Genomic DNA, 21,683 nt, shown 5'->3' with positions numbered 1-21,683 from the left:
GACGCAAATGACGTGGAATGACGAAAAATCTGCATCATGTAACAAACTGGCTGTAAGCGAGATTTCTTCTTCTTTTTTTTGTTTCTGAAAGCGATATTTCATTTCATTTGTAGAAGTTTGTTTGCAGATGCACAAACTAACTTCCGAATCTGGCATGATATGAAGATATATGACATCACTTTTTAAAATATTTTCAAACTTCATTATTCCATATGCTGTTTTGTAAGAATTTGTATTGGCTCTTCGCTTGCCAATAGAAATTTCTGTCATGATAGTTTCCATAAACATGTCAAAATCAGCATGTTGGTGGTGATAAAAGAAGGCTTGGCTTTGATGAACTCTGTGTACTTAGTCAAGGTGTGTGTGTTGTGTGCAAAGTCATTTTTCTCTGCGAATGAAAATGTTCCAAGAGACAGGTAGACATAGCTTGTGAATGACACACAGTGCAGGTGTGTGTGTTTTGAGAGAGAGAGAGAGAGACAGAAGAAAGAACTAACTTAACAGAGAAAGATGAGGAGGAAAGAAAGAGAAGATTGAAGAGAGGGAGCGAGAGAAAAGAGGGAGAGATAAAAGAGAGAGAACGGATAAGAGGGAGCGAGAGAAAATGAGAAATGAGGGAGGGATAAAAGAGAGAGAGAAGAATGGATATGAGAGAGAGAGGGAGCGAGAGAAAAAGAGAAAAGAGGGAGAGATAGAGAAAGAGAAGAAAGGATAAGAGAGAGAGGAAGCGTTAATGTATATCATGGCAGCACACACACCATTTTCACAAATCAGACCACAGAACAATCAAGAGGACAATACTGGACAGACAAGCGTGTTGAAAACAATGGAATTTATTTTCAAGCAAAACAACACATAATAACAAACCGTCTCCATCCACACTTGGCAACCATTCCACAAGCTAAAATAACCTCACCTTTCTTTACCATTTATACTCCTCAAACATGCATATTTCACAGAGAACCTCTTCCAGAACTACAAACGTACTGTAATCTTTCACACTCACTTTGAAATGAATAAAAGTAAACAGTACTACCTTCCACATATAGCTTTCTTTTGAAATGAATAAAAGTAAACAACAAAATTCCAAATACTGTTTTCTTTTCTTTTATTATCTTTTTTTTTTTTTGTCAGAGGAAAAATCGAGTTGAGAGTACCAAGAAAGCTGGCGGAGGTGTCAAGAGAGGGGTGAGTGTGGGGAGTGGGGGGGGGGGGGGGGGACACAAGGAGGGAGGTGGGGAAAGTAAAGGGTGTGGGGTGGAGAAAAGAATGCATGTCATTTCTGTCTGCAATGTAACTTCCAAAAAAACCCAATAAAAAAGAAAAAAAAAAAAAGAAAAAAAAAGAAGAAAAAAAAGAAAGAAAAAAAAAGAGAAACCAGCAATGACCACTCACACACTCTATCTCATCAATGAGAATCATTTCCAATGATTAAAGTAACACATGCTCCCCTCAATAACGCCAGAGTAATTACTATCTAATAGTTGTGTTTGACTTTGATCATCAGAACAGCAGTTGAGTCAACTGCTCTCCCCTGCACTATCTGGGCTAGAATTTGATTACAGTGGAGAGTGTCTTGCCCAAGGTACATTCCAACCCTCTCGGCCAATAGGGTTTTAGGACAGTTGGTGTTGGGAATGTTTCTCAAAGACCAGCTAGCCTCCAAGGCTGATGCACTGATAACGAGAGCAATCTTGCCCCCAAGTTTGACAGTCACAGTCCTTCACAAAAGACTTAACTGTCAATGACTTCCCATTGCAGTTGAGGAAACCTTTGATCATACAGAGTAATTAATCAAAGAGTAAAGATTCAATCATTAATGAACCTGACCTGATCAAACCTTGAATGCAAGTGAAAACAATGTGTGTTATAAAAATAAATTGCACTTCTTTTTTTTCCAACTTACTTTTGTTGTTATTTTCTAAACACATCTTTGCAAAGTTAATCTGAAATAATGGAAGGGTTGTTTATTTGTGATATACGCTTGTTTTCCTCCACTAATATGTGAACCACACACACACATATTTGCTTATACATTTGTGTATGTGTGTTTGTGTGTGTATTATTGAAAATGTTTTTCTTGTTTGCAGAGACTCATGTTTTGACACAGTCGACAGACCTGGAGGAATCCAGTGAACAGTTTTTCAAAGACTCTTCAGAGTGGAAGGAGAGGGAGAGGTAAGGGGGTTGGGGGTGGGGGTGGGGTATGTGGGTTGGGCAGAAATTACCTTTAGGGTTTAAACCAAAAACAAAACCTTTGAATAGGCATTGTTGCAGAACTCATTCCCATGCAAAAGTGAAGGGAACAGTTGAAGAGAGCAATTACTTCTGAATAATAACTCCTGGAATTGATGCACTATGCAGTTCTGTTACAAGTTGGGTTGTTTTTTGTTTTTTATTTCCCCCTCCACCAGCAAAGAGTGTTTCAACATAACAGTAAGCACAACCAGGACTGTGTGTATATACATGTACCTGTGGAAGAGGAAATTATTTTCCCAACAGAGCAGGGAGAGCCAGAGAGAGATGGAGAGGGAGGGAGAGAGGGAGAGGGAGGGAAAAAGAATGAGAGAGAGAGAGGGGGGAGAGAGAAAGAGGAGGATAGAGAGAGGAGAGGGGGGAAGAGAGAGAGGAAGAGAGAGAGAGAGGGTAGGGAGAGAGAATGTTAGAGAAAGACAAGAGACATCTGTTACAGTTTAAATGTGTCAAAGAGTGCAGACTTATCAAATAAGCTACACATCTGCTTTAAATTAGAAAAACAAAACAACAAAAAACAAACAAAAATAGCAGATGCTGAACCTTTGCATAAACCTAACAAGCTGGTCAGGGCTCAGAAGCCTGTACCTCAGGTAAAAGACAGACAGACAGAGACAGAGATGGAGGCACAGCAAAGATTCAGAGTTCAGGACAAACTGCAAGGCAGTGAGGGCAATGCCACTGTGACAGGGCACCAACTACAGGGCAGCAAAAACTGAACAGAAAAACCAAACTAAAACCAAACCCCCAAATGATTAGATGTGAGGGAGATGACGGGGGATAAAAAAAAAAGAAGAAAAAAAAAGAAGCAAGCATTCACACACATGTGGAAAGACACATGTATACCAATACACCCACACAGCTGATTTTCAATGTAACTACTCATCCCAAATCTGCCTGTACAACAACAACAAAACACCAATTCACAACAACATTTGTTTACTCAGACAATTCACACATTTCAAATACTTGTTTCGCTGGCATTCCTCAACTCAATCAAAAAACATCTTTCAAGCTGTGCACACATTATCATCATCCGCCTGCCTAGCTTCCAAGTTTCTATATGTCTCTTGCACATGTAAACATTCTTTTTAATACTTAAATACATCATATGTACAATTATGTCTTCTCTGTGAAAAAACAAAAAAACCCAACTAGTTCTAGTATACTGCCAGAGTAACAGCGCACACATACACACACTTCAAGGTTTATTTCTCATCAGACCTTATTTGGAACTTCAAGAAAGCATTTCATATGTACACAGTGCTCCTCTTCGTAAGATGCACAGCAGGGATTCAGATTAATTTATCTTTAAAAAAAAATACAACCCAAAACATTGGTCATAATAATTCAAGGATGTCTTGGTTAAAAAAAAAAGAAGAAAATCTGTACACATTCTGATTTCGTCAACAGACACATAAAAGAGTTAATGAACATCTCATGTACGAGAGGTCTCTGTAAATATGATGAACACACAAACATTTTGCCCTGCCGTCAATTGTATGTATATGACACAATACCTCAGATATACACATATTTGTGCTTCTGTCAATGCAACATTTACGACCGGTTCATTTTAACAGAACCTGAACTGAGCCAACTGTACAGTTAACAACAAAGCAAGTTAAAAAAGACAAAAGAAAAAAAAAAGTGATTACAACATCATCATCATCATTTTGTCATTTCTGTTGCCCTTCATGCCAAGAGCATAAAGGGTCATAACTTATCATTTCTACATCTGGCTGGGTTTTTCTATTTACTTGTTTTTAATCAAAAGAGTTCAACTTCAAGGGAGAAAAATAAATTTATCACAACATAGATAGGAACATTTCTTTTTATCACACTACCCACCCCAGCAAAATGTAGGCCTCTGACTATGAATAACTTCCATTTCTTTTTTTTATTCCTTCATTCTTTTTTTTCTTCCTCTCTTTTCTTTTTTAACTTCTTAATATATATATATATATATATATTTACCCTCTTAATATCTTTTTTTTCTCCACCCCACCCCCTTTTTTTTAACCTCTACTTTTCTTCTCTTCTTCTTCTTCCTCTTTGTAATCAGGTTTTACATTGTGGGACAAAACAGCCACCTACTCTCTGAAAGGGTCAACACATTTCCAACCCAGCAAAAGCTGTGGAGTTGCTGTCCTTCCACAAAGCAGTTTTGACTGCAGCAGTCAATGCTGCAGGTTGAGCATTGTAAAAAGCTCGCTTTGCCATAATTTTTAACAAATTTTCAAAACTGAATTCACAGGAAGTTCAGAGAGTAGTTTTTTCCTGACACTCTTGCATGGTTAAGTCCTACCTTTGTCCGTTGTCTATAGCAACAACCAAACTGGAAAGTGGTGGATGTGACCAGGAGCTATTTACAGTTGTGGCCCACAGGTGGAAGTTTACGGGGCCGACAATTTGTTGGCAACGGTCAGAAATGAGTCAGATTTTGGAAATGGTTTACACAAACTTTTTTTATCTGGCTGGTCAAATTGTGCGACAATACATGCTCTGTTCTGGGTTCATTCAGTTAAAGCATGTACACTGATACCCTACCGCTTTCTCTGTCTTTGTCTCTGACTGGACCCAATAAGTTGTCCTTCAGTCTTACTCTTTGGACAGTCACTCTCTTCTGACTTCAGCAAGCTGACAGTATTGTTTTTTGTTGTTGTTTTTCCACATATCTTTCTGTCAAAAAACAAACAAAAAACACACACATACACATAAAATCATTGTTTAGATATTTAACTTTTTTCACATCATTTCAAACAGCCACATTCATGACGGCTGTGTCTACAACTTGTGATCCTATCAGATGATGAATCAAAAAACACATGTCAACCCCTTAAATTTTCATATTTCAACACCCTCTCTGCGACTGCTTTGCTTCAACTGGAAAAAGACAAAGAGCTTTTACTGTCTCGCTAGAATGAGGTATGGGTGTGTGTGTGTGTGTGTGTGTGTGTGTGTGTGTGTGCAGCAGTTCATAGTCAGCAGAACAAAAATGGCTGTACAAGTAGGAACTAACAATCGTTTCAAGCTTCTTGATACCAAAGACTGAGAAAAAAAACAAGTGTGAATATCCCCCCCCAAACCCCCAAGTCATCTGTGTGATTTGAATCCAAAAGCACTTACCAGCAAGCTTGAACCCACATACATATTGGGTAACAGCACATTAAAGTTGTGCACTGTAAGCAATCTGGACATGTTTCTATCCTGTAGTCATTGACTGTGCGGGCACCACTGTTTTTCTACATCAGTCCTCATCCCCAAAAATCTCCAAACAGAAACTTTCTGATCCTGTCACGGTCTGCGGAGGACCCCCTTTACTCACCAACCTATATATATTAAAAATTATTTTTATTTTTTATTTTTTTTTTTTAAAAGCCATGAAGCAACAGGGGAAAGAAATAGAGGCAAGCGTGTTAACAGCAAATTAAAACTGTACCTGAACATGTTAACTGTTTATTGTTGCGGATCGTACAGCCGGCCGCACAGGGCCATATCAGGCCTGAGTACCTGAACCTTGCCTGTCCACTACCCAAATGCAACACAAAGAAAACAGTCATTGTGACAAGTGTGGGCAATGTCAGCAGTCAACACAACCTTCCACATGTTTCCCAGCCACACCCAAATTCACCACTAAATGAGGAAAACACCACAAAACCAACCAAACAACAAACAGAAGACAAAAATAACCTCAAAGGCTGAAGCAAGTCTGGGAAGGCAGTGCAACCATACATCCAGCAAAGCCAAATGCAAGGATGACATAAGCCTACCTGTCAACCCCCGACAGACATGTTTGTCTCCATTTTGCATCTGTGAGGCAACAGGACAGCAGAACTGCCCTCAGTGGTATTGACAGTGTACAGCCATCAACACACAACAGAACCAAACCTGTCAACTCTAACACAAGAAGGTTCCAGAAAACCTGTGGCCAAGTGGTAACTGACAGCTGGAAGGACTTGGGTTTGATTCCCAGTGGAGGTGGGCTTTTTTGGACCGCCGCTGGCTCCTACCCAAAGCTGAGCGTGCTGTGGGCTTAAATCATTCATGGGGGACTGTCGTTACAGGGACATGGTGGAGGTTTCCACTCTGGGGGGATGCTCACTCAGTCTTGCTCCACGACTAATCCATTATTGTCATGTGTAGGGGGCTTACTGATGGTGTCCTAAGTATATCAAATCAGAACAGGCACTTCTGAACACCACTATAGAGACTCAGCAGCAGTGCAGGGTCTCTTCTGGTGTGTGGCCTTGATACCTAACGTTGATGTTTCCTGTGGAGTGCTGGCATTGGGACTGTGACACACAAACCTAGGTGTGGTTGTGTGTGGTGAACTTGGAATGAGTGGTGTGGGAATAATGCTGAAGGGGCAGCACAAAAAAGTGGGGGAGGGGGGGTGGTTAAAGAAAACACTGTGTGAATTCTCTCACACTGAATTCAGCTTTGCAGGTTAGTCACAAGCAACATGGGGCAACTAAAACATACAGCAATAATCATTTAAGAAAAAAAAAGTAGAAAAAAAGATAAAATAATGGGAAAGAAGCTGAAACAGCAAACTACACACAAGTTGGTCAGCACTTACGGAACTATACACCAGTCAGTTGCACATATTATTTTACGTTGTTGATACCCACACCAGGTGAGATGGTCAACACAGCCATCCCAATCCCAGGGAAGTAAGGGGTTGAGGGGGCTGGGGGGGGGCAGGGGCAGGGGTAGGGGGGTCGGGGGGGCAGGGGGATCGGGGGACCTTTCCAACAGCAAACCAACACCACCGGAATGACACCACTTGAACCACGCCCATGACATGTAGAAAGTAGCACTGTGAAACAATACAGACATTATCACTAGGAAACTGTACCTGTCCGGCAGAGAAGTTTCTCACAGCTAGAAAGAACTCAGCAACGTCTTTCTTGCCACTCCTTTAAAACTCCCCCGTGCTCTCCCAACCTCTTAAAAAAACCCAGTGAAGGTAAACTTTAAAAACAAGTAAGAAAAAAAAAAAAAATGGCATGCTACCACAACCCCCAGATGGCCAAGCATTCTAGATCCCTGATGACAGTACCTCAAAAAGAAAAAAAAGAACAAATGTAGAACTTGAGAAAGAACTGTACAATTAATCCACCTTGATGGCAATAAAAACCAAACAGGCCCCAGGATAGTGCACTTTGACTCTCCTCTTTGCCACAGCCACAAAGCCTTTTTATTTCTGCATGATACACTAGGTACAACGTTATGCTCATGTCATTCTTATTTACATCAACTCCCTCTTTAGCTGCCTGCCTGTAAAAATTGAAACAACCCAAGGGACATTATTTTAAAAAGAAAAAATCAAATAAAAGACACGACACAGCCTTGCAAGTGAATCTCACATTAGTCTTTGAAAGGAGACAGGTGCTGAGGTCTCGGATACTCGATTACCAAGCACTCATCTTTGTTCATTTTCGTCAAGACTATGTACACCGAATAGAACATACAGTATACTCTCACTGCTTTCACTTCAAACATGCACAGTTCAACTGTTTGCGAGATTTCTCACATACAGCAAACTCTCATTGCTTTTACATCACACATGCACTGCTCAATTTTTGCAAGATTTCTTGATAGCATTTTCTATTCCTCAGGCAAAAATCGCTTCTGGTTAATGTTCTAAATCAACACAAAATGGTTGCTATAAACCAAAAGCATCTGGTCTCATTCTGACGACCATGCCTTAAATGAACACACCTGCAACACAGACTGGGCATCCCATGTATCTGTCTTTCTGACCAGTTTCATTTCCGTGGTCTCTCTCTGACAATACTAATGTGACGGGTTTCTAAAAAAAATACCCCCCCCCCCACCCTCCCCCACTTTTGAGAAGAGTATCAACAATCAGAACATTCACTTCTCTTACAGTTGATCCATTTCCCATTTCATTCTTTTTTTCTTAAATTGTTTTTTCTTCTATTGTTATGGAAATTTACAAGGCAACTGGATAAATACCTCTCCAGTGTAGACCATTAGTTTCCTCTTCTCTGAAAAAAAGAGGGGCAATGTTCAGTTATATAATTCCCAGAAAAATGACCCTTCTTCTCACCACACAGCATCTCACACTCCATTGAAGGTGACAGACTGGTTCACACAGGAGAGAGAGAGAGAGAGAGAGAGAGAGAGAGAGAGAGTAAAAAAAAGTGTGCGGGATAGATATGAAGAGGACGGGGTAGGGTGGGGGAGGGTGGGGGGGAAGAAATCAAACAGGAAAAGAGACGGAGAGAAATGTTTCACCATTCACACACATAAACCCTCCTTCCTTGACCCCTCCCAGAAAAAAACCCAAAAAACACCAACAACTCCACAATGATTAAACATATGTGTCAGAACTGCACATCAAGGCCCTACCTCCAGACTGCTCAAGATGTAGGTCACGATGGGACTGGACATCAAACTTACTAGCAGTTATCATCAGAGTCTATGTCACCTGCAACCTTTCCCACTGATGTCTTCCATGACATACGATAAAAAAAAAAAAGAAATAAAAAAAGAAACCCTTTTCAATCATGTCAACAGACGCAGAAATATTAAGAAATTATGCCAACAGATACCAGACTCTCTCTTATACAGATACTGGCAATACACACTGTATGTATGCAGGCACACAACAGTGACGAATACACTCAAGACACACACATCCACACTCTAGCACACATGAACAACCTAGCACACATACACACACACTCAATGTGCACATGGACACACAAACACACATGTGCACACACAGACACTCACACACACCCTCCACACACACACTCTACACACCAGACAGCAAGCAGTAGCACCAAAATCACAGGATGGGGCAGGGGACCTAGTCGTCCAGTGAGGTCAGTTGAGGGTGCCACGACACTGAGGCGTGCCACACAGACAGGGGATCTTCTGGTCCTCGATGGGGAACTTGTAGTCATAGGTAATCTCCTCATTCACGTCAATGTCCCGTTTGGAGTAGATGACAATCTTCTTCTGCGACTCCAGCGTGATGATCTTGGCATAGCAGTTAGGCTGTACAGGGCAGGCAGCAAGATGTTATGAAGCTGACCACCACACACCTCTCACACACTGTTTATTACCTACCTTGGCACAGCAGCTGAGCTGTGAGCTGTTATCAAGGCTGACCACAACACACCTCTCACACATCAGATTAATCATATCATTCTTATTACTTGTACTATATCATCACTATAATATCATTCTTATTACTTGTACTATATCATCACAATCATATAATTCTCAATACTTGTACTTTACCATCAATATCAGTATGATTTGCCTTGCACATACTATTTATCATTAATTACATCATCATTATCACAATTACTTTATTATCACTATCAATACAATCATAATTTTTTTTAAGAACTTTTTTTCTTAATTCTCCGGACTTTTTCTTTTTTCTAAACAAACAGCGGGTGCATGTGACAAAAACATACAACATATAGAAAATGTCAATTACAAAGCAACGAGCAGACACCGGCAAGGGTCTGATTCCTATCCAGTGCAAACCACCTTGCTCATGCAAAGAAACCCAAGCTGGTATCCAGCTAGTAACCCACCCTTGAATATTACCTCCCTTCTGCCTGCCAATTCATGAACTAGCTCTGAGGAGAAGCTACAATACAAGCACCTGACAGAAAACTAAACAGGTTAACAGGAACTGGACTTTCAATCTGAGGATCTCAGGTTCAAATCTCAATAACAATGCCTGGTGGGTAAAGGGTGGAGATTTTTCCAATCTCCCAGGTCAACATGCTTGTGCCTGAACCCCCTTCGTGTGTATACACAAGCAGGAGATCAAATACGCACGTTAAAGATCCTGTAATCCATGTCAGCCTTTGGTGGGTTATAGAAACAAGAACATACCCAGCATGCAAACCCCCTGAAAACGGAGTATGGCTGCCTACATGGCAGGGCAAAAACAGTCATACACAAAACAGCCCACTCGTGTACATACGAGTAAACATGGGAGTTGCAGCCCACAAATAAAGAAGAAGAAGAAGAAGACCACCCAGCACTCACGTTACAGCTGTGGTTGATGAAGCGGGCCAGGTTGCCGTTCATGGTGGCGTCGATGATGGTCTCATGGTCCACGCGGAACAGGTAGCTGGACCCAATCCCCGACTGCTCGTACTGCTTCTCCCTCAGGTCCGCCACCGACTGCCGCACCACTGAGCCCACGTACTCGATCACCATCTCGTCCGCAGAGATGGGCTCCAGAGCAAACAGGCCCCAGTCGTGGATCCCGCTCTTGGCAAACCTCAGCAACTTCTTCCGTGACTGTAAAAAAAACCACCACCCATATTTCAAACACATACACACACTATCTCTGGATCCAACTCTTGACAAACCTCAGCAACTTCTTCCATGACTGTAAAAAAACCCCCGTATTTCAAGCACACACACACACACAATCTCTGGATCCAGCTCTTGGCAAACCTCAGCAACTTCTTCCGTGCCTTGCGCTGTTTTCCAGTTGATAAACATGGATCCATGTACGGACCCAGCAAGGGGTTCAGTTTCTCACGTTTTTGAGGGATTTTTTGGGGTTTTTTTTGACAAACTTTTTTAATTCCCCCAAATACAGATAATCATAATTTCGGAATCCGTACTAAAATTCAAAAAATTCCGAAAGATTGGGAATGGTTGGCAGCTATGTCAACGGCAGCAGCAGCTGCGTGTGTATCCAAGCAGCACTCACTTTCAGCTGGTTGAACTTGAACAGGTCTCCCGTGTCCTGGTACTCGGAGAAGGTGGACTGAAGGCGACGGGTTTCACTTCTCACCTCCCTGGACGTCTGCGACTTCTTCTTGCTGTCTTCCAACTGTCACACACAGCAACACATCACTTGTTTTCACGTCATGCCTTGGCTGACATCCTTCAGTTTTATATTACAGTAGTGATAGGACTATTCAAATAATAATAATAAAAAAAGATTTATATATCAACGGTCAATATAGTCCTACCAGTAATCATTTGCAAAGAAATTTTAAGCTGTTTGTTAGACACAGAGAGGATAAAAAAGAATGAATAAAACATCAATTTATGTTTAAAGACATGTGCATTGCTCTATTTCTTATTAAAAAACAAAAACAAACAACAATAACAACCAATTTAAAAAAAAAGAAAAAGAAATGCTTTGGTTCTTCAAAACAAAATGAACTACTGAAGAAATAAAATCATTCTGTGTGTCGTGTTGTGGTGTCTGAGAGACAGAGAGAGAGACAGAGAGAGTGAGTTTGTGTTTTGTCCGTCTGTTTGTGTGGATGCAAGTATGCATATATGTGCATGTGTGAGAGCATCCAAGTGAATATGAACCTAAAATACTGTGAATTCTGTCAGTGTGGAAATACTGACACTCACCCTAGAATGCAAAAACAACAAACAAATAAACCCCAAAGAAAAAACAACAACCAACCAACCCAGACACGATACAACTACATAATTCTGTGGAAATGTCAAAATGTTAAATTTCAAAGAACCTCGAACATGTGTACCTCGAACATGTGTACATGTATATATACATACATACATACATATACATACCTGGCAACTTACCCAACTCACTGAACACCTATAATTTCTCTCTGCCCTATAATTTCTCTCTACCCACCCCACAGGATGCTGCGGCTGACTTACCCGTTCACTCTGGTGCAGACTCTCAGTGGCCAGAAACACGTTCCTTGCCTGGCTGAGGTAGCGTGCCTTTTCCTCCAGGCTGATTTTGTAATAGCCGTCCGTTCTGGCCGACCCTGCACAACACACACAGCCACGCGTCAACAGCAGGGGAAGACGTGTCACTATTTCATGATCAATCATCAGTTTTCTGGGAGTTTCACTTTGCTGGGAGTAAAAACGAAGTCTTAAAATCACAAAAGAAGTACAGATCCACTGAAATACTGCGTTTATCACTTAAAGCTGCAAGTTCATGATGACTATGAATAACGATTCCACCTTGTAATCTTACATCATGCTGATTTTATCTTTTGTCAGCAAACAAAGAGCAAAGGAAGGGGAGGGTCAATATAATTTCATAGACCCAACGTTTGAAAATGTGTATTTTCAAAATGAACACACACACACACAAACCAAATGAAATCAAATGAAAACAGTGACCACACTTGGAATTTCGACACCTACCCCCCAAAAATCATTGTATTCAGCTTTGTGAGGGAAGGGAGACTACCACCAGCAGAAGCAGTGGTTCCCAGAAAATCAGTGGACAGAAACCTGCTAGTCATGTTTTCAGCTGGGATGTGCAGAGTCTGTGCATCCAACCTCACAAACATTTCACATCAAGACTCCAGACTCAAAAAGGAACCCTGCTGGAGTCTGCACCAATGGGTCATTGTACAGAATGTGCGTACAGGGGAGATAATCTGTCAGGGGAAGGTAACTAACTGTATTTATTTTGGTTTTTTCTCCCTCTCATGGGTAGTAGTTTGCACACGACAAGGAATCAGACCCTTTCGGGAGTCTGCACCAGTGGGTTATGTTAAAGTAAGTGTAATTAGTGCATGTATAATGAAACCTTAATTACTCAAGGATAAAGATTTTAGGCATTGCCCAGTCTTCCAGTATGTCCTTGCAGCAACAACAATTTAGAAATAATACTAGTCATAATAAAGATGAAAGTAATGGACACGCATGCGCGCGCGCACACACACACACGCACACAGATGACAGATAACCCTCCTCCCCCTAAAAACCAACCTGTTCTGTGAGTTCTGTTCTGGTAGAAGTCGTCCACTTTCCTGCGTTTTCGAGGTGGGTCAGGGATGTTGGTGTAGGGGTGGTCAACCCAGAGAATGTCATTCAGCCAGTAGAACAGGGGGTCCTCGGACTGCATCAGCTCATCGTAGGTGCGCTTCAGGTAGCTGATGTCTTCTTCGTCGATGCCTTTGTTGTAGATGTCGAAAAACACCTATCATCGAGTGAAACACACCATGATGATTGTATGTGTGACAGTTTTTCCAATGATGGCATTTGTCAGTATCACCCTGATGACATCTGACATCATTGCTTTTAGGCTGGCCAAACTGTAGGGCCTTATCTGGACTGACTAACTTAGTTTTAATAAAAGAATTCAACTGCATTAAAAACAAGACTGTCACATCTGAAGGGAAAAAAACAAAACGAAGAAAACGCAAACAAAAGAAACATACACACACACCTGAAAAACAGCACAGTTCATGACATTATCTTAACCATTAAGCTCCTAAAGGCATGTCCCCTGATAATACTTTTCCTAAATGAACCAAACATATTTCATTTAAGTTTTTTGTTGTCTTTATTTATCCAATGTTTTTAGTCTAAAATCTCCCTCTTGCCCCAAATCAAAGCATGCATCAATTCATGCAGTTTATATCCAGCCAACTGCAGGGAACAGGTCTCCTTGTGATGAAAACATGATAACACAGAAAAATAAATGTTAAAAAAAAGAAAGAAAAAAAAGAATAATGAAGGAGAAAGAAGGAATAATGCTGGTCTCAGAGCTGAGGAAGTCACAAATGTCACATTCCAATGTTAAAACACATTACATACCTACATTACTTCATGTGATGGTACATGTTACAAATCCACACCCAGAGACTATAAAAACCATAACAGACATTTCCTCAGGAATGATGCGTATATACCTCTCAAAACTGATCCAATGGTAACAATAATACAATAACAATTATAATAAACAAATGCCCTCCAAACCAACCTGTTTTTCTTCAAGAAAACTGCATGTCTAAAAAGTGAGTAAATACATAGATTGATAATAACAATCAATGAACACTCACCTCACACCCATACCTCAGGAATAATATATGTCTCAATAGTGGTTATACAGGCATCAATAATACTACTACTAAATCCCCCCCCCCCCCCCCCCACCAGACCGAACTGTCTTTCTTCATGAAAGCTGCATGTTTAAAAAGTGATTATGTAAATATCAATAATAACGATTAATGAACACTTACCCCACACCTGTTAATCCTCAGTAATACTGTACGTCTCAAAGGTGATTATGTAAGCAAGCATCAATAATGATAATAATAACCCTGACCCCCCCACAAAACCAACCTGTCGTTCTTCCGGGATGCTGCGCGGGTCAAAGGTGATGGGCGACTTGGGCACGTGGTCCTCAGGCAGCAGGCGGCTGAGCTCCCGGCTGCCCTTGTTGGTGATGTCCTTCAGCTTCTCCTTCTTGGGCCGTCCCCCAGGCCCCTTCCCCTCCTTCTTCCCCCCCCTCTCCTTCACCGGCGTTGACACCTCCACCACTGCCTCAGGGGTCGTTGGAGTCGCTGGCATCGTCGTCTCCTCTTTCTTGCCCTTCTTCGCCTTGGGCGTTTTGGGAGGGGAGGGTTCTGGCGGGGGCGGGGCTGGCATGGGTTTTTTGCCGGTGACGAGGCTGACGCCGGTGATGTCGTTCCTGGGGATGGGCAGGCAGTAGTTGTGCTCCAGCCACACGTCGTGGTACAAGTCCGCTGTCTCATCCGCCGAGTCTGTCAACTCTGAGTCTTCGTTGTCATCCAGGGACACCGGTTTCTTCTTCAAGGGGGCCGCGAAGTAGTCGTGTTCGGCGATGGCCGGGTTCAGCGTGGGCTGCTTGACAGTTTCGGACTCTGGCGTACGAGTGTCTTTTTCGACTGTCGTCGTCCGCTCAGGCGGCGCGTCTCTGTGTGAGTCTTTGGGATGCGAGCGCTGCGCCAGGTCTTCGGCCAGATCAGCTTCTGAACACTGGTCAGCCCAGCGCACAGGGGACTGGACGGATTTCTTTCGAGGTCTGCCTCGACCTTTGCCTTTGGGTTTGGTTGGGGGGACTGTTAACACAGGGGACTGTGGCACTTGGGACGAACTGTCCACTTTCACTTTCTCCTCTTTCTCCTTCACCTCCACCTCCTCTCTGTCTTTCGTTTTGCTGACATCTTCATCGTCCCTGATTTCACCTTCCTCCTCTTCATCCTTCGATGCCTCTTCCATCTTCTCTGCAGGCTCATGAGGTAAACTGTCCTGGGGTTTGGCTGCAGGTGACACTTCCTCTGCTGCTTTTTCAGTGGCAGAGCGAATCTCTCCCTCTTCACTCTCTTCCATGTCAACATCTTGTCTCTCTTTTTCTTTCTTATCCTCTGCATCCTCTTTATCCACCACCATTTTCTCCTCTTCTCTTTCTTCTGTGATGGGCGACAGGCCCCGCTTGGGGCTAGAGGGGATGGTGGTGGTGGGGGTCACTTCTGGGATCTTCCCTGTGCTGTCCCCTTCAGCCTCTTCCGCCTTTCCTTCCCTCTCCCCTCTGTTAAAAAAAAAAAAAAAAAAATCACACAATAAAAGAAAGAATGTCACAATAAACACGAAAAGAAAAGTCTCATTCTGTCCAATCAAAATGACCACAAGCAAGAAATTATAATTAAAAAAGGAGAAAAATAAAAATAAAAAGTCACCATCTGACATTACAGTTTGCCTGATATTCTGATATTTCAGGTGTCTGCAGTTCTGTTATCTTTCGACCGTGTCAAATGAACTGGACAAACTCATAGAACAGCGATGAAAAAACAACAACAACAACAAAAAAAAAAACCCAACAAAACTGCCAGGTAACACTATAACCTTGACAATCAATTAACAAACAAAATGAGACAAAGAACAAAGGAAGGGAGCCCAGACCTGGCTGTCTTTTCCTCCTTGTTCAGGTCCTCCGTTTCAACGTCCACATCAGAATCAGCTTCCTTGGCTTTCACCGCCTTGGCACTGGACTCCTGCTCCCCCTCTTCTTTTGTCTCCTGCTCCTCTTCCCTGCGTTGAACAATGTGTGTGGCTGTTTTAGTCTACAACTATATCAATCCCTTATTTTCTTCTTTTCCCTCAAGGCCTGACTAAGCGCGTTGGCTTTCACTGCTGGTCAGGCATCTGCTTGGCAGATGTGGTATAGCATATATGGATCTGTTGAAATGCAGTGACGCCTCCTTGAGTAACTGAACTGAACTGAATCCCTTCCTTCTTCAGGCATCTGAGACATAGGCTTGATCCATCTGTGTGTTGTGTGTTTACTAATGGGTGCTGAGCTAAGCAGGACCTAGTTGAACTGAAGCAAATGCATGCATATCCACCCACAAACACTTTTCTGGGGGTAGTATAAATGTTTAAAAATAAGAAAAGAAAAAAAAAGGTCTGAAATCACACAGTAAAAAAAATTTAACCATACAGCTTTTGTGATTTCAGTGTAGGGATCATATTCTGCAAAGTTTTCTGAACCATTCATATATGACACTGAAACTAAGAACATCTAAAATCTTTTATATTTATTCCAAAGTAGCTGTGCTTTGTGTCAAAGTTGCGTTATCAAAATTGTGTAATTAGAGTTTATTAGACATATTTTCAAAACTTTAAATCCGTTCTTCTGATAAAAAGAACAAATCATATTTTCTTCTTTTTTTAAAAACTTATCCAGAAATGGTTATGACCACTAAATGTACATGAAAAATCATAATACTGACAACCAAATGTTCATAAAAATATGAATTATCTGATGACACATAATGACAAGCAAATATGCATGAACGATGCTCATCATTAAAGCGCATTTTCTAATACAAAGAGACAGAAGCACAGCTACATCAACAGACACAACAAAAATTTAAAAAAACCAAGACTTTTTTTTCAGGACGAAATCACAAATACAAACTTACTTTTCAGACAAAGACTTGGAAAGTTCCTCCTCCTCCTCTGTTGCTTTCATGTCGACTTTCTTGGCCTTGGCCACAGGACACTTGTCGTCATCCTCCTCCTGATCTTTCTCTGCCTCCACATCCTCTTCCTCCTCCTCCTCCTCTTCAGAAGACTCTGCCAGAGACAGTCCCGATTCCTCCTCCTCTTCCTCCTCCTCTTCCTCGTCATCGCTGTCCTCCTCACTCTCTTCCTCTTCTTCCTCCTCCTCCTCTTCATCTTCTTCCTCCTCCTCTTCCGCTGAACAAAAAAAAAATGATGCAACATTCAGGGATTATCAAATGATGCTGGTACACCCATAAATATTTTCCAGTACAAAATAATATCTCAATATGACTGTCTGACTTTTCTGTTCAGAATGTACGCACTTGTCACAATTAGAAAAAAGAACAAAACAAAGTTTCTACAAGTAGTGTGATTTCAAATGTTTTCTGATCATTCCAACATTTTTGAACACACACATAAAGCAGCCAACTTACCTTCCCAATGTTTTTTCTTGACCCATACTCTTCAAAACTGCCCCCTTCCCCCACCCACCCCATCCTTCCCCTGCCAAAATCTATCAAGATAAAGGTAATCAGCACACACAAAAAAAAAAAAAGAAAAGAAAAAAAAGTTAATCAACAATGATGATGACTGCCATAATTATAATGTTAAATCATGATGCTTTAATTCACTATTTTCCTTTTCCAATACAATATTCTCATGAGGCAAAGATGAAGTCTGTACATTTGGCACTGACCAACAAAACATAAAAATGAAAATCCCTGTAGCCTATGTATGTCATGGGTCCTTTTAACCCTTTCGCTGCCAGGAAAATAAAATTTAACTGAAATCTATTTGCCAGGGTTTTTTTCCACAAAAAACGGGTATAAATTTTCCAAAAATTCTGTGCTCTTTGTTATTGGAGAAAGACCCATAAAAGTATATATTTTCTGAAAGGTAAATGAACAAAGAATACAAAACACATGCTGTTTTCCCATTTTATATATTTTTAGTGACATGCTGTTGTTTTGAAATCAGTGTTTTGTTTTTTGTCACATTTTCAACTTGTTCATTACAAACATTAGTCAGGTAATTTGCACAAAAACATCATATTTTCTGGACAAATGAATATCTGCAAACACAAAATCATACTAGAACAACCACAATATATATATATATATATTTTTTTTAAGAGATAGATACACAATACATTGTGACTTCTCCAAGTGATAAGATGGATGTGAGGCCACGCCCCCTCAGTCTCCACCCCCCTCCTCTTCACCCCTCTCACACAGTCACTTGATTCAGCTCTCATCAGACCGCGTTGCCTGCGTGCCAAGAATATCGCTCTGCTGCTAATTCAGTCATGTTCTGTCGTCTGCTAACATCTGTACAGCTGACATCACTCACTGACAGTCGCATCTTGGCCACTCTCTTGATTGCTCCCTTTATTTTCTATCAGATCGTCCTATAAATGTTCATCACTATCTTCTTCGAATTTACGCTTCAATTCTTTCTGAGCATCAGCTAAAGAAAGAAATCTTGGCTGATTCAGTTCGTCACGATCGCATGTCTTGAGCACGGCGTCAGTCCGACATTTTGTTGAGCGAGCGAGGAGAGAAGTCAGGCAAACACTAGGACAGTGACCCAACCAAAACATTCAAATAAAGGACTGCTTCATGACGTAGATGGGGTTTCTAGCTATTAATAGAATCTAGAGAGATTCCCCAGGCTAAAGCTACCACTATTCTTGTCAACGAAGTGAATGCAACCCAAGGAAAAGTCAGAATATTTCGATGACGAGTTATCTCGTCATTGTGGCAGCGAAGCATACATGCTTGCCATGAGGAGTTATCTCGTCATGCAGCCAGCCTAGGGGTTAAACATTTACTTAATTCACATGTTATATATCGCTCAGCACTACGTTTATGTACATTGAATGAACAAAAATATTTCCAAAGGATAAAAAAAATTAAAAAGGTGATGAGACCCACCTGCAGAGGCCTCCTTCTCATCGTCAGACTCTTCATCGCTGTCACTGCTGTAGATGAGGGGCTTGCTTCCAGCCGACACCTTCTCCGACTTCTTCTTGTCATCGTCACGGTCTGACCAAATACAACACACAGCAGGGCTCAACATGGGAATTTGTTTTCACTATACTTTTCTTTCCACCGTTTTCTTTCCAAACATTTGTTGTTGATCTGGTTGTTTAATTTACCTATTTCTCCTTGCCAAGTGGTCTTTACTTATTTGTCATTTACTTGATTATTCAGCACTTTTTGATTTAACCTTCTGATGAATTTACTAAAGTTTATTTACCAAAAAAAAAAGAAAAAAAGAGAAAGAAAAATTGGTAAAATGACAAAATATATTTATACAAACAATGTTCATGAAAAAACCCCAAAGCAAGTGACTAGTGTATCAACTCTTTGATTTTAGTTTTAGTTTTGTTATCAAATAAGTTTCATATAACCAAACCAACCAACCAGAAGCAAAAGAATACAAACACACACACACACACAATACTGTTCAACATGTGAAAAAAACTACAAATAAACCAAAGGCGAGTCAATGAAGAAAGTATATAAACTGAGATAAAAATTGCACACAAACATATACAAACAGCATTCTCCTCCTCCCCATCTCAAACCCACAAACTCCTCCATGGCCCCCCTTCCCCCATCTCATCCCTCCACCTCCCATCCACCCCCCTCTCTCAGCCTCCACCCCCCATCCACCCCCCTCTCTCTGCCTCCACCCCCCATCCACCCCCTCTCTCTGCCTCCACTCCCCATCCACCACCCTATCTCTGCCTCCACCCCCCATCCACCCACCTCTCTCAGCCTCCACTCCCCATCCACCCACCTCTCTCAGCCTCCACTCCCCATCCACCCCCTCTCTCTGCCTCCACTCCCCATCCACCCACCTCTCTCTGCCTCCACCCCCCATCCACCCACCTCTCTCAGCCTCCACTCCCCATCCACCCACCTCTCTCAGCCTCCACTCCCCATCCACCCCCTCTCTCTGCCTCCACTCCCCATCCATCTGCCCCTCTGCTTCCACTCCCCCTGCGCCCCCCCTCCCCACCCCCCCCCGAAAAAAAATTGAAGGCCCTTTTAGAGATGCCAAGGGCAATTTCGGGGTCAAATGTCAAAGTGATCTAGAACCCCCAGTCCTTATACTACTACCCACCTTCCTTGCGCACACGTCCCATCTCCATAAAAACAAATGATAGCGTTCACTCCAACACAGAAGCTGCTCTTCATACCTGACTCTGCCTCCTCAGCCTCCCCTGCCTCTTCCTCAGTCTTCTCTGGCTTCTTTTCGTCTTCCTGAGCAGCTGTAGCCGGGAACTTTTTCTGCACACACGTCCATCCAGGCAATCCGTTTACCTTAACTCATTCAGTCCCATGCTTGAGCATTGCTCTGGCATCAGAATCCTTCTCATTAAAACGTTTTTTTTATGCTACTGCGTATGCATATACTGCGAGGAAAGGAACTCACTTTTACAGTATTTTTGGAGACGTCTACATGAAATCCTGAGGAAAAGCGGTATATTTTCTGCTTAAGTTTCCACATCAATATGGCATGGAAGTTCGCTGAGGCTGAAAACTCCACAGGGTTGAATGGGTGTGGGTGTGGCTCCAGGGTTTTCACCTTCGTCCAACAGCTGAATCAAGCTGGGGCTCTGAACAAAACAATGCCCCAATCCTGCACTATCTCACCTGTGCCAGATTCCTGCTCAGGTCAGGCAAGAAGTGGAGACCTGGTCGAATCATTTCTCCTTCACAATCTTGGTGAAGAATCAATGACTCAGACTGACAGACATCACAACACCCAGTATGAGGCTTGTAAAACTTCTGCTGCCGTCACTAACATCAACTGTCAGAAAGAACCAATGGCAGGATTTTTTTTTTAAAGAAAAACATGCCAAAGAAATTTCTTTAGACTTTACAGACCACAGAATTTTTACACCAGCAGATTTCCAGCATTACCTTAAAAGACGGCAGGCGAGGCATGCCCCCCCGGATCCCCAACAGCCCCCCTCCACTGAAGCCGCCAAAGCCGTAGCTGTTCTCCAGCCCTCCGTCCTTGGTCCATGGATGACGTGACTCAAACAGAGAGGCTATGGCAGAACTCATCCCCTCCGTGCTGCTCTTCACTGCAGGCTTTGTTGGCTTTTCCGGCAGGATTGCTGGCTTCAATGGTTGCTGGTACACAAATCGACAGGGGTACAGTATTGTCTCCAAAATTGCATAAATTCACATGTGGTGTACAGTGACAAGATTCTGAAATGCAATCTTAAAATAGGATAGATGAATGTTTGAAAATACAAATCCTTTCTCTTCAACTTAAAGTTAAATCAAGTCAACCAGCACCCCCTACATCCCCACTTCCACCATCTAGTGCTAAGCCCTCTTCAGTGGTGTTACTTCCCACAGCTCATACAATAGCACAGCACTACATAACTTATTCAGGACTTCCAAGAAGTTAAAAATCCTATGGGTCCCAGGGTCTCTTAGTTTTACATTAATTTTTCAGGGTCCCAGACCACCTCTAAAGGTTCATTCCAATGCTGCACATTCTGAACAAATCTGCATTGCTACACACATACAGAGACAGGCATATCCAATCTAGTCATGTCTAGGTTACTTGGCCAAGAAGTGGGCAAGGGGAACAATTCTTTGCAGCAAATGATCCCAGCA

At 42.0% G+C, this 21,683-nt stretch overlaps 1 protein-coding gene across 2 annotated transcripts in view; it reads right to left on the bottom strand.

Annotated features, from left to right (window-relative positions):
- Positions 1–823: 823 nt before the first annotated feature.
- Positions 824–21,683, bottom strand: part of LOC143302317 (uncharacterized) — a 29,231-nt gene continuing 8,371 nt past the window's right edge. The window contains exons 7-18 of one of the 2 annotated variants that reach the window (XR_013057924.1): positions 20,973–21,188; positions 20,246–20,336; positions 18,972–19,082; positions 16,956–17,232; positions 15,934–16,062; positions 14,353–15,562; positions 12,994–13,204; positions 11,920–12,032; positions 10,982–11,104; positions 10,303–10,560; positions 9,052–9,288; positions 824–8,270 (exon numbers count right to left, since the gene is read on the bottom strand). Coding sequence is in view for 1 of the 2 variants with exons in the window: in XM_076616928.1 (XP_076473043.1) it covers positions 9,115–9,288; positions 10,303–10,560; positions 10,982–11,104; positions 11,920–12,032; positions 12,994–13,204; positions 14,353–15,562; positions 15,934–16,062; positions 16,956–17,232; positions 18,972–19,082; positions 20,246–20,336; positions 20,973–21,188 (2,913 nt within the window). In the remaining variant the exon portion in view is untranslated. Of the gene's footprint in view, positions 9,289–10,302; positions 10,561–10,981; positions 11,105–11,919; positions 12,033–12,993; positions 13,205–14,352; positions 15,563–15,933; positions 16,063–16,955; positions 17,233–18,971; positions 19,083–20,245; positions 20,337–20,972; positions 21,189–21,683 lie in introns of both variants that reach the window. The other variant, XM_076616928.1, reaches the window with a different exon arrangement.

The sequence above is a fragment of the Babylonia areolata genome, chromosome 29 (genome assembly GCF_041734735.1).
Source record: "Babylonia areolata isolate BAREFJ2019XMU chromosome 29, ASM4173473v1, whole genome shotgun sequence".
NCBI classification, from domain to species: Eukaryota; Metazoa; Mollusca; class Gastropoda; order Neogastropoda; family Buccinidae; genus Babylonia; species Babylonia areolata.
The sequence above is the reverse complement of the archived record's forward strand: the minus strand, read 5'-3'. Positions and strand labels throughout refer to the sequence as shown.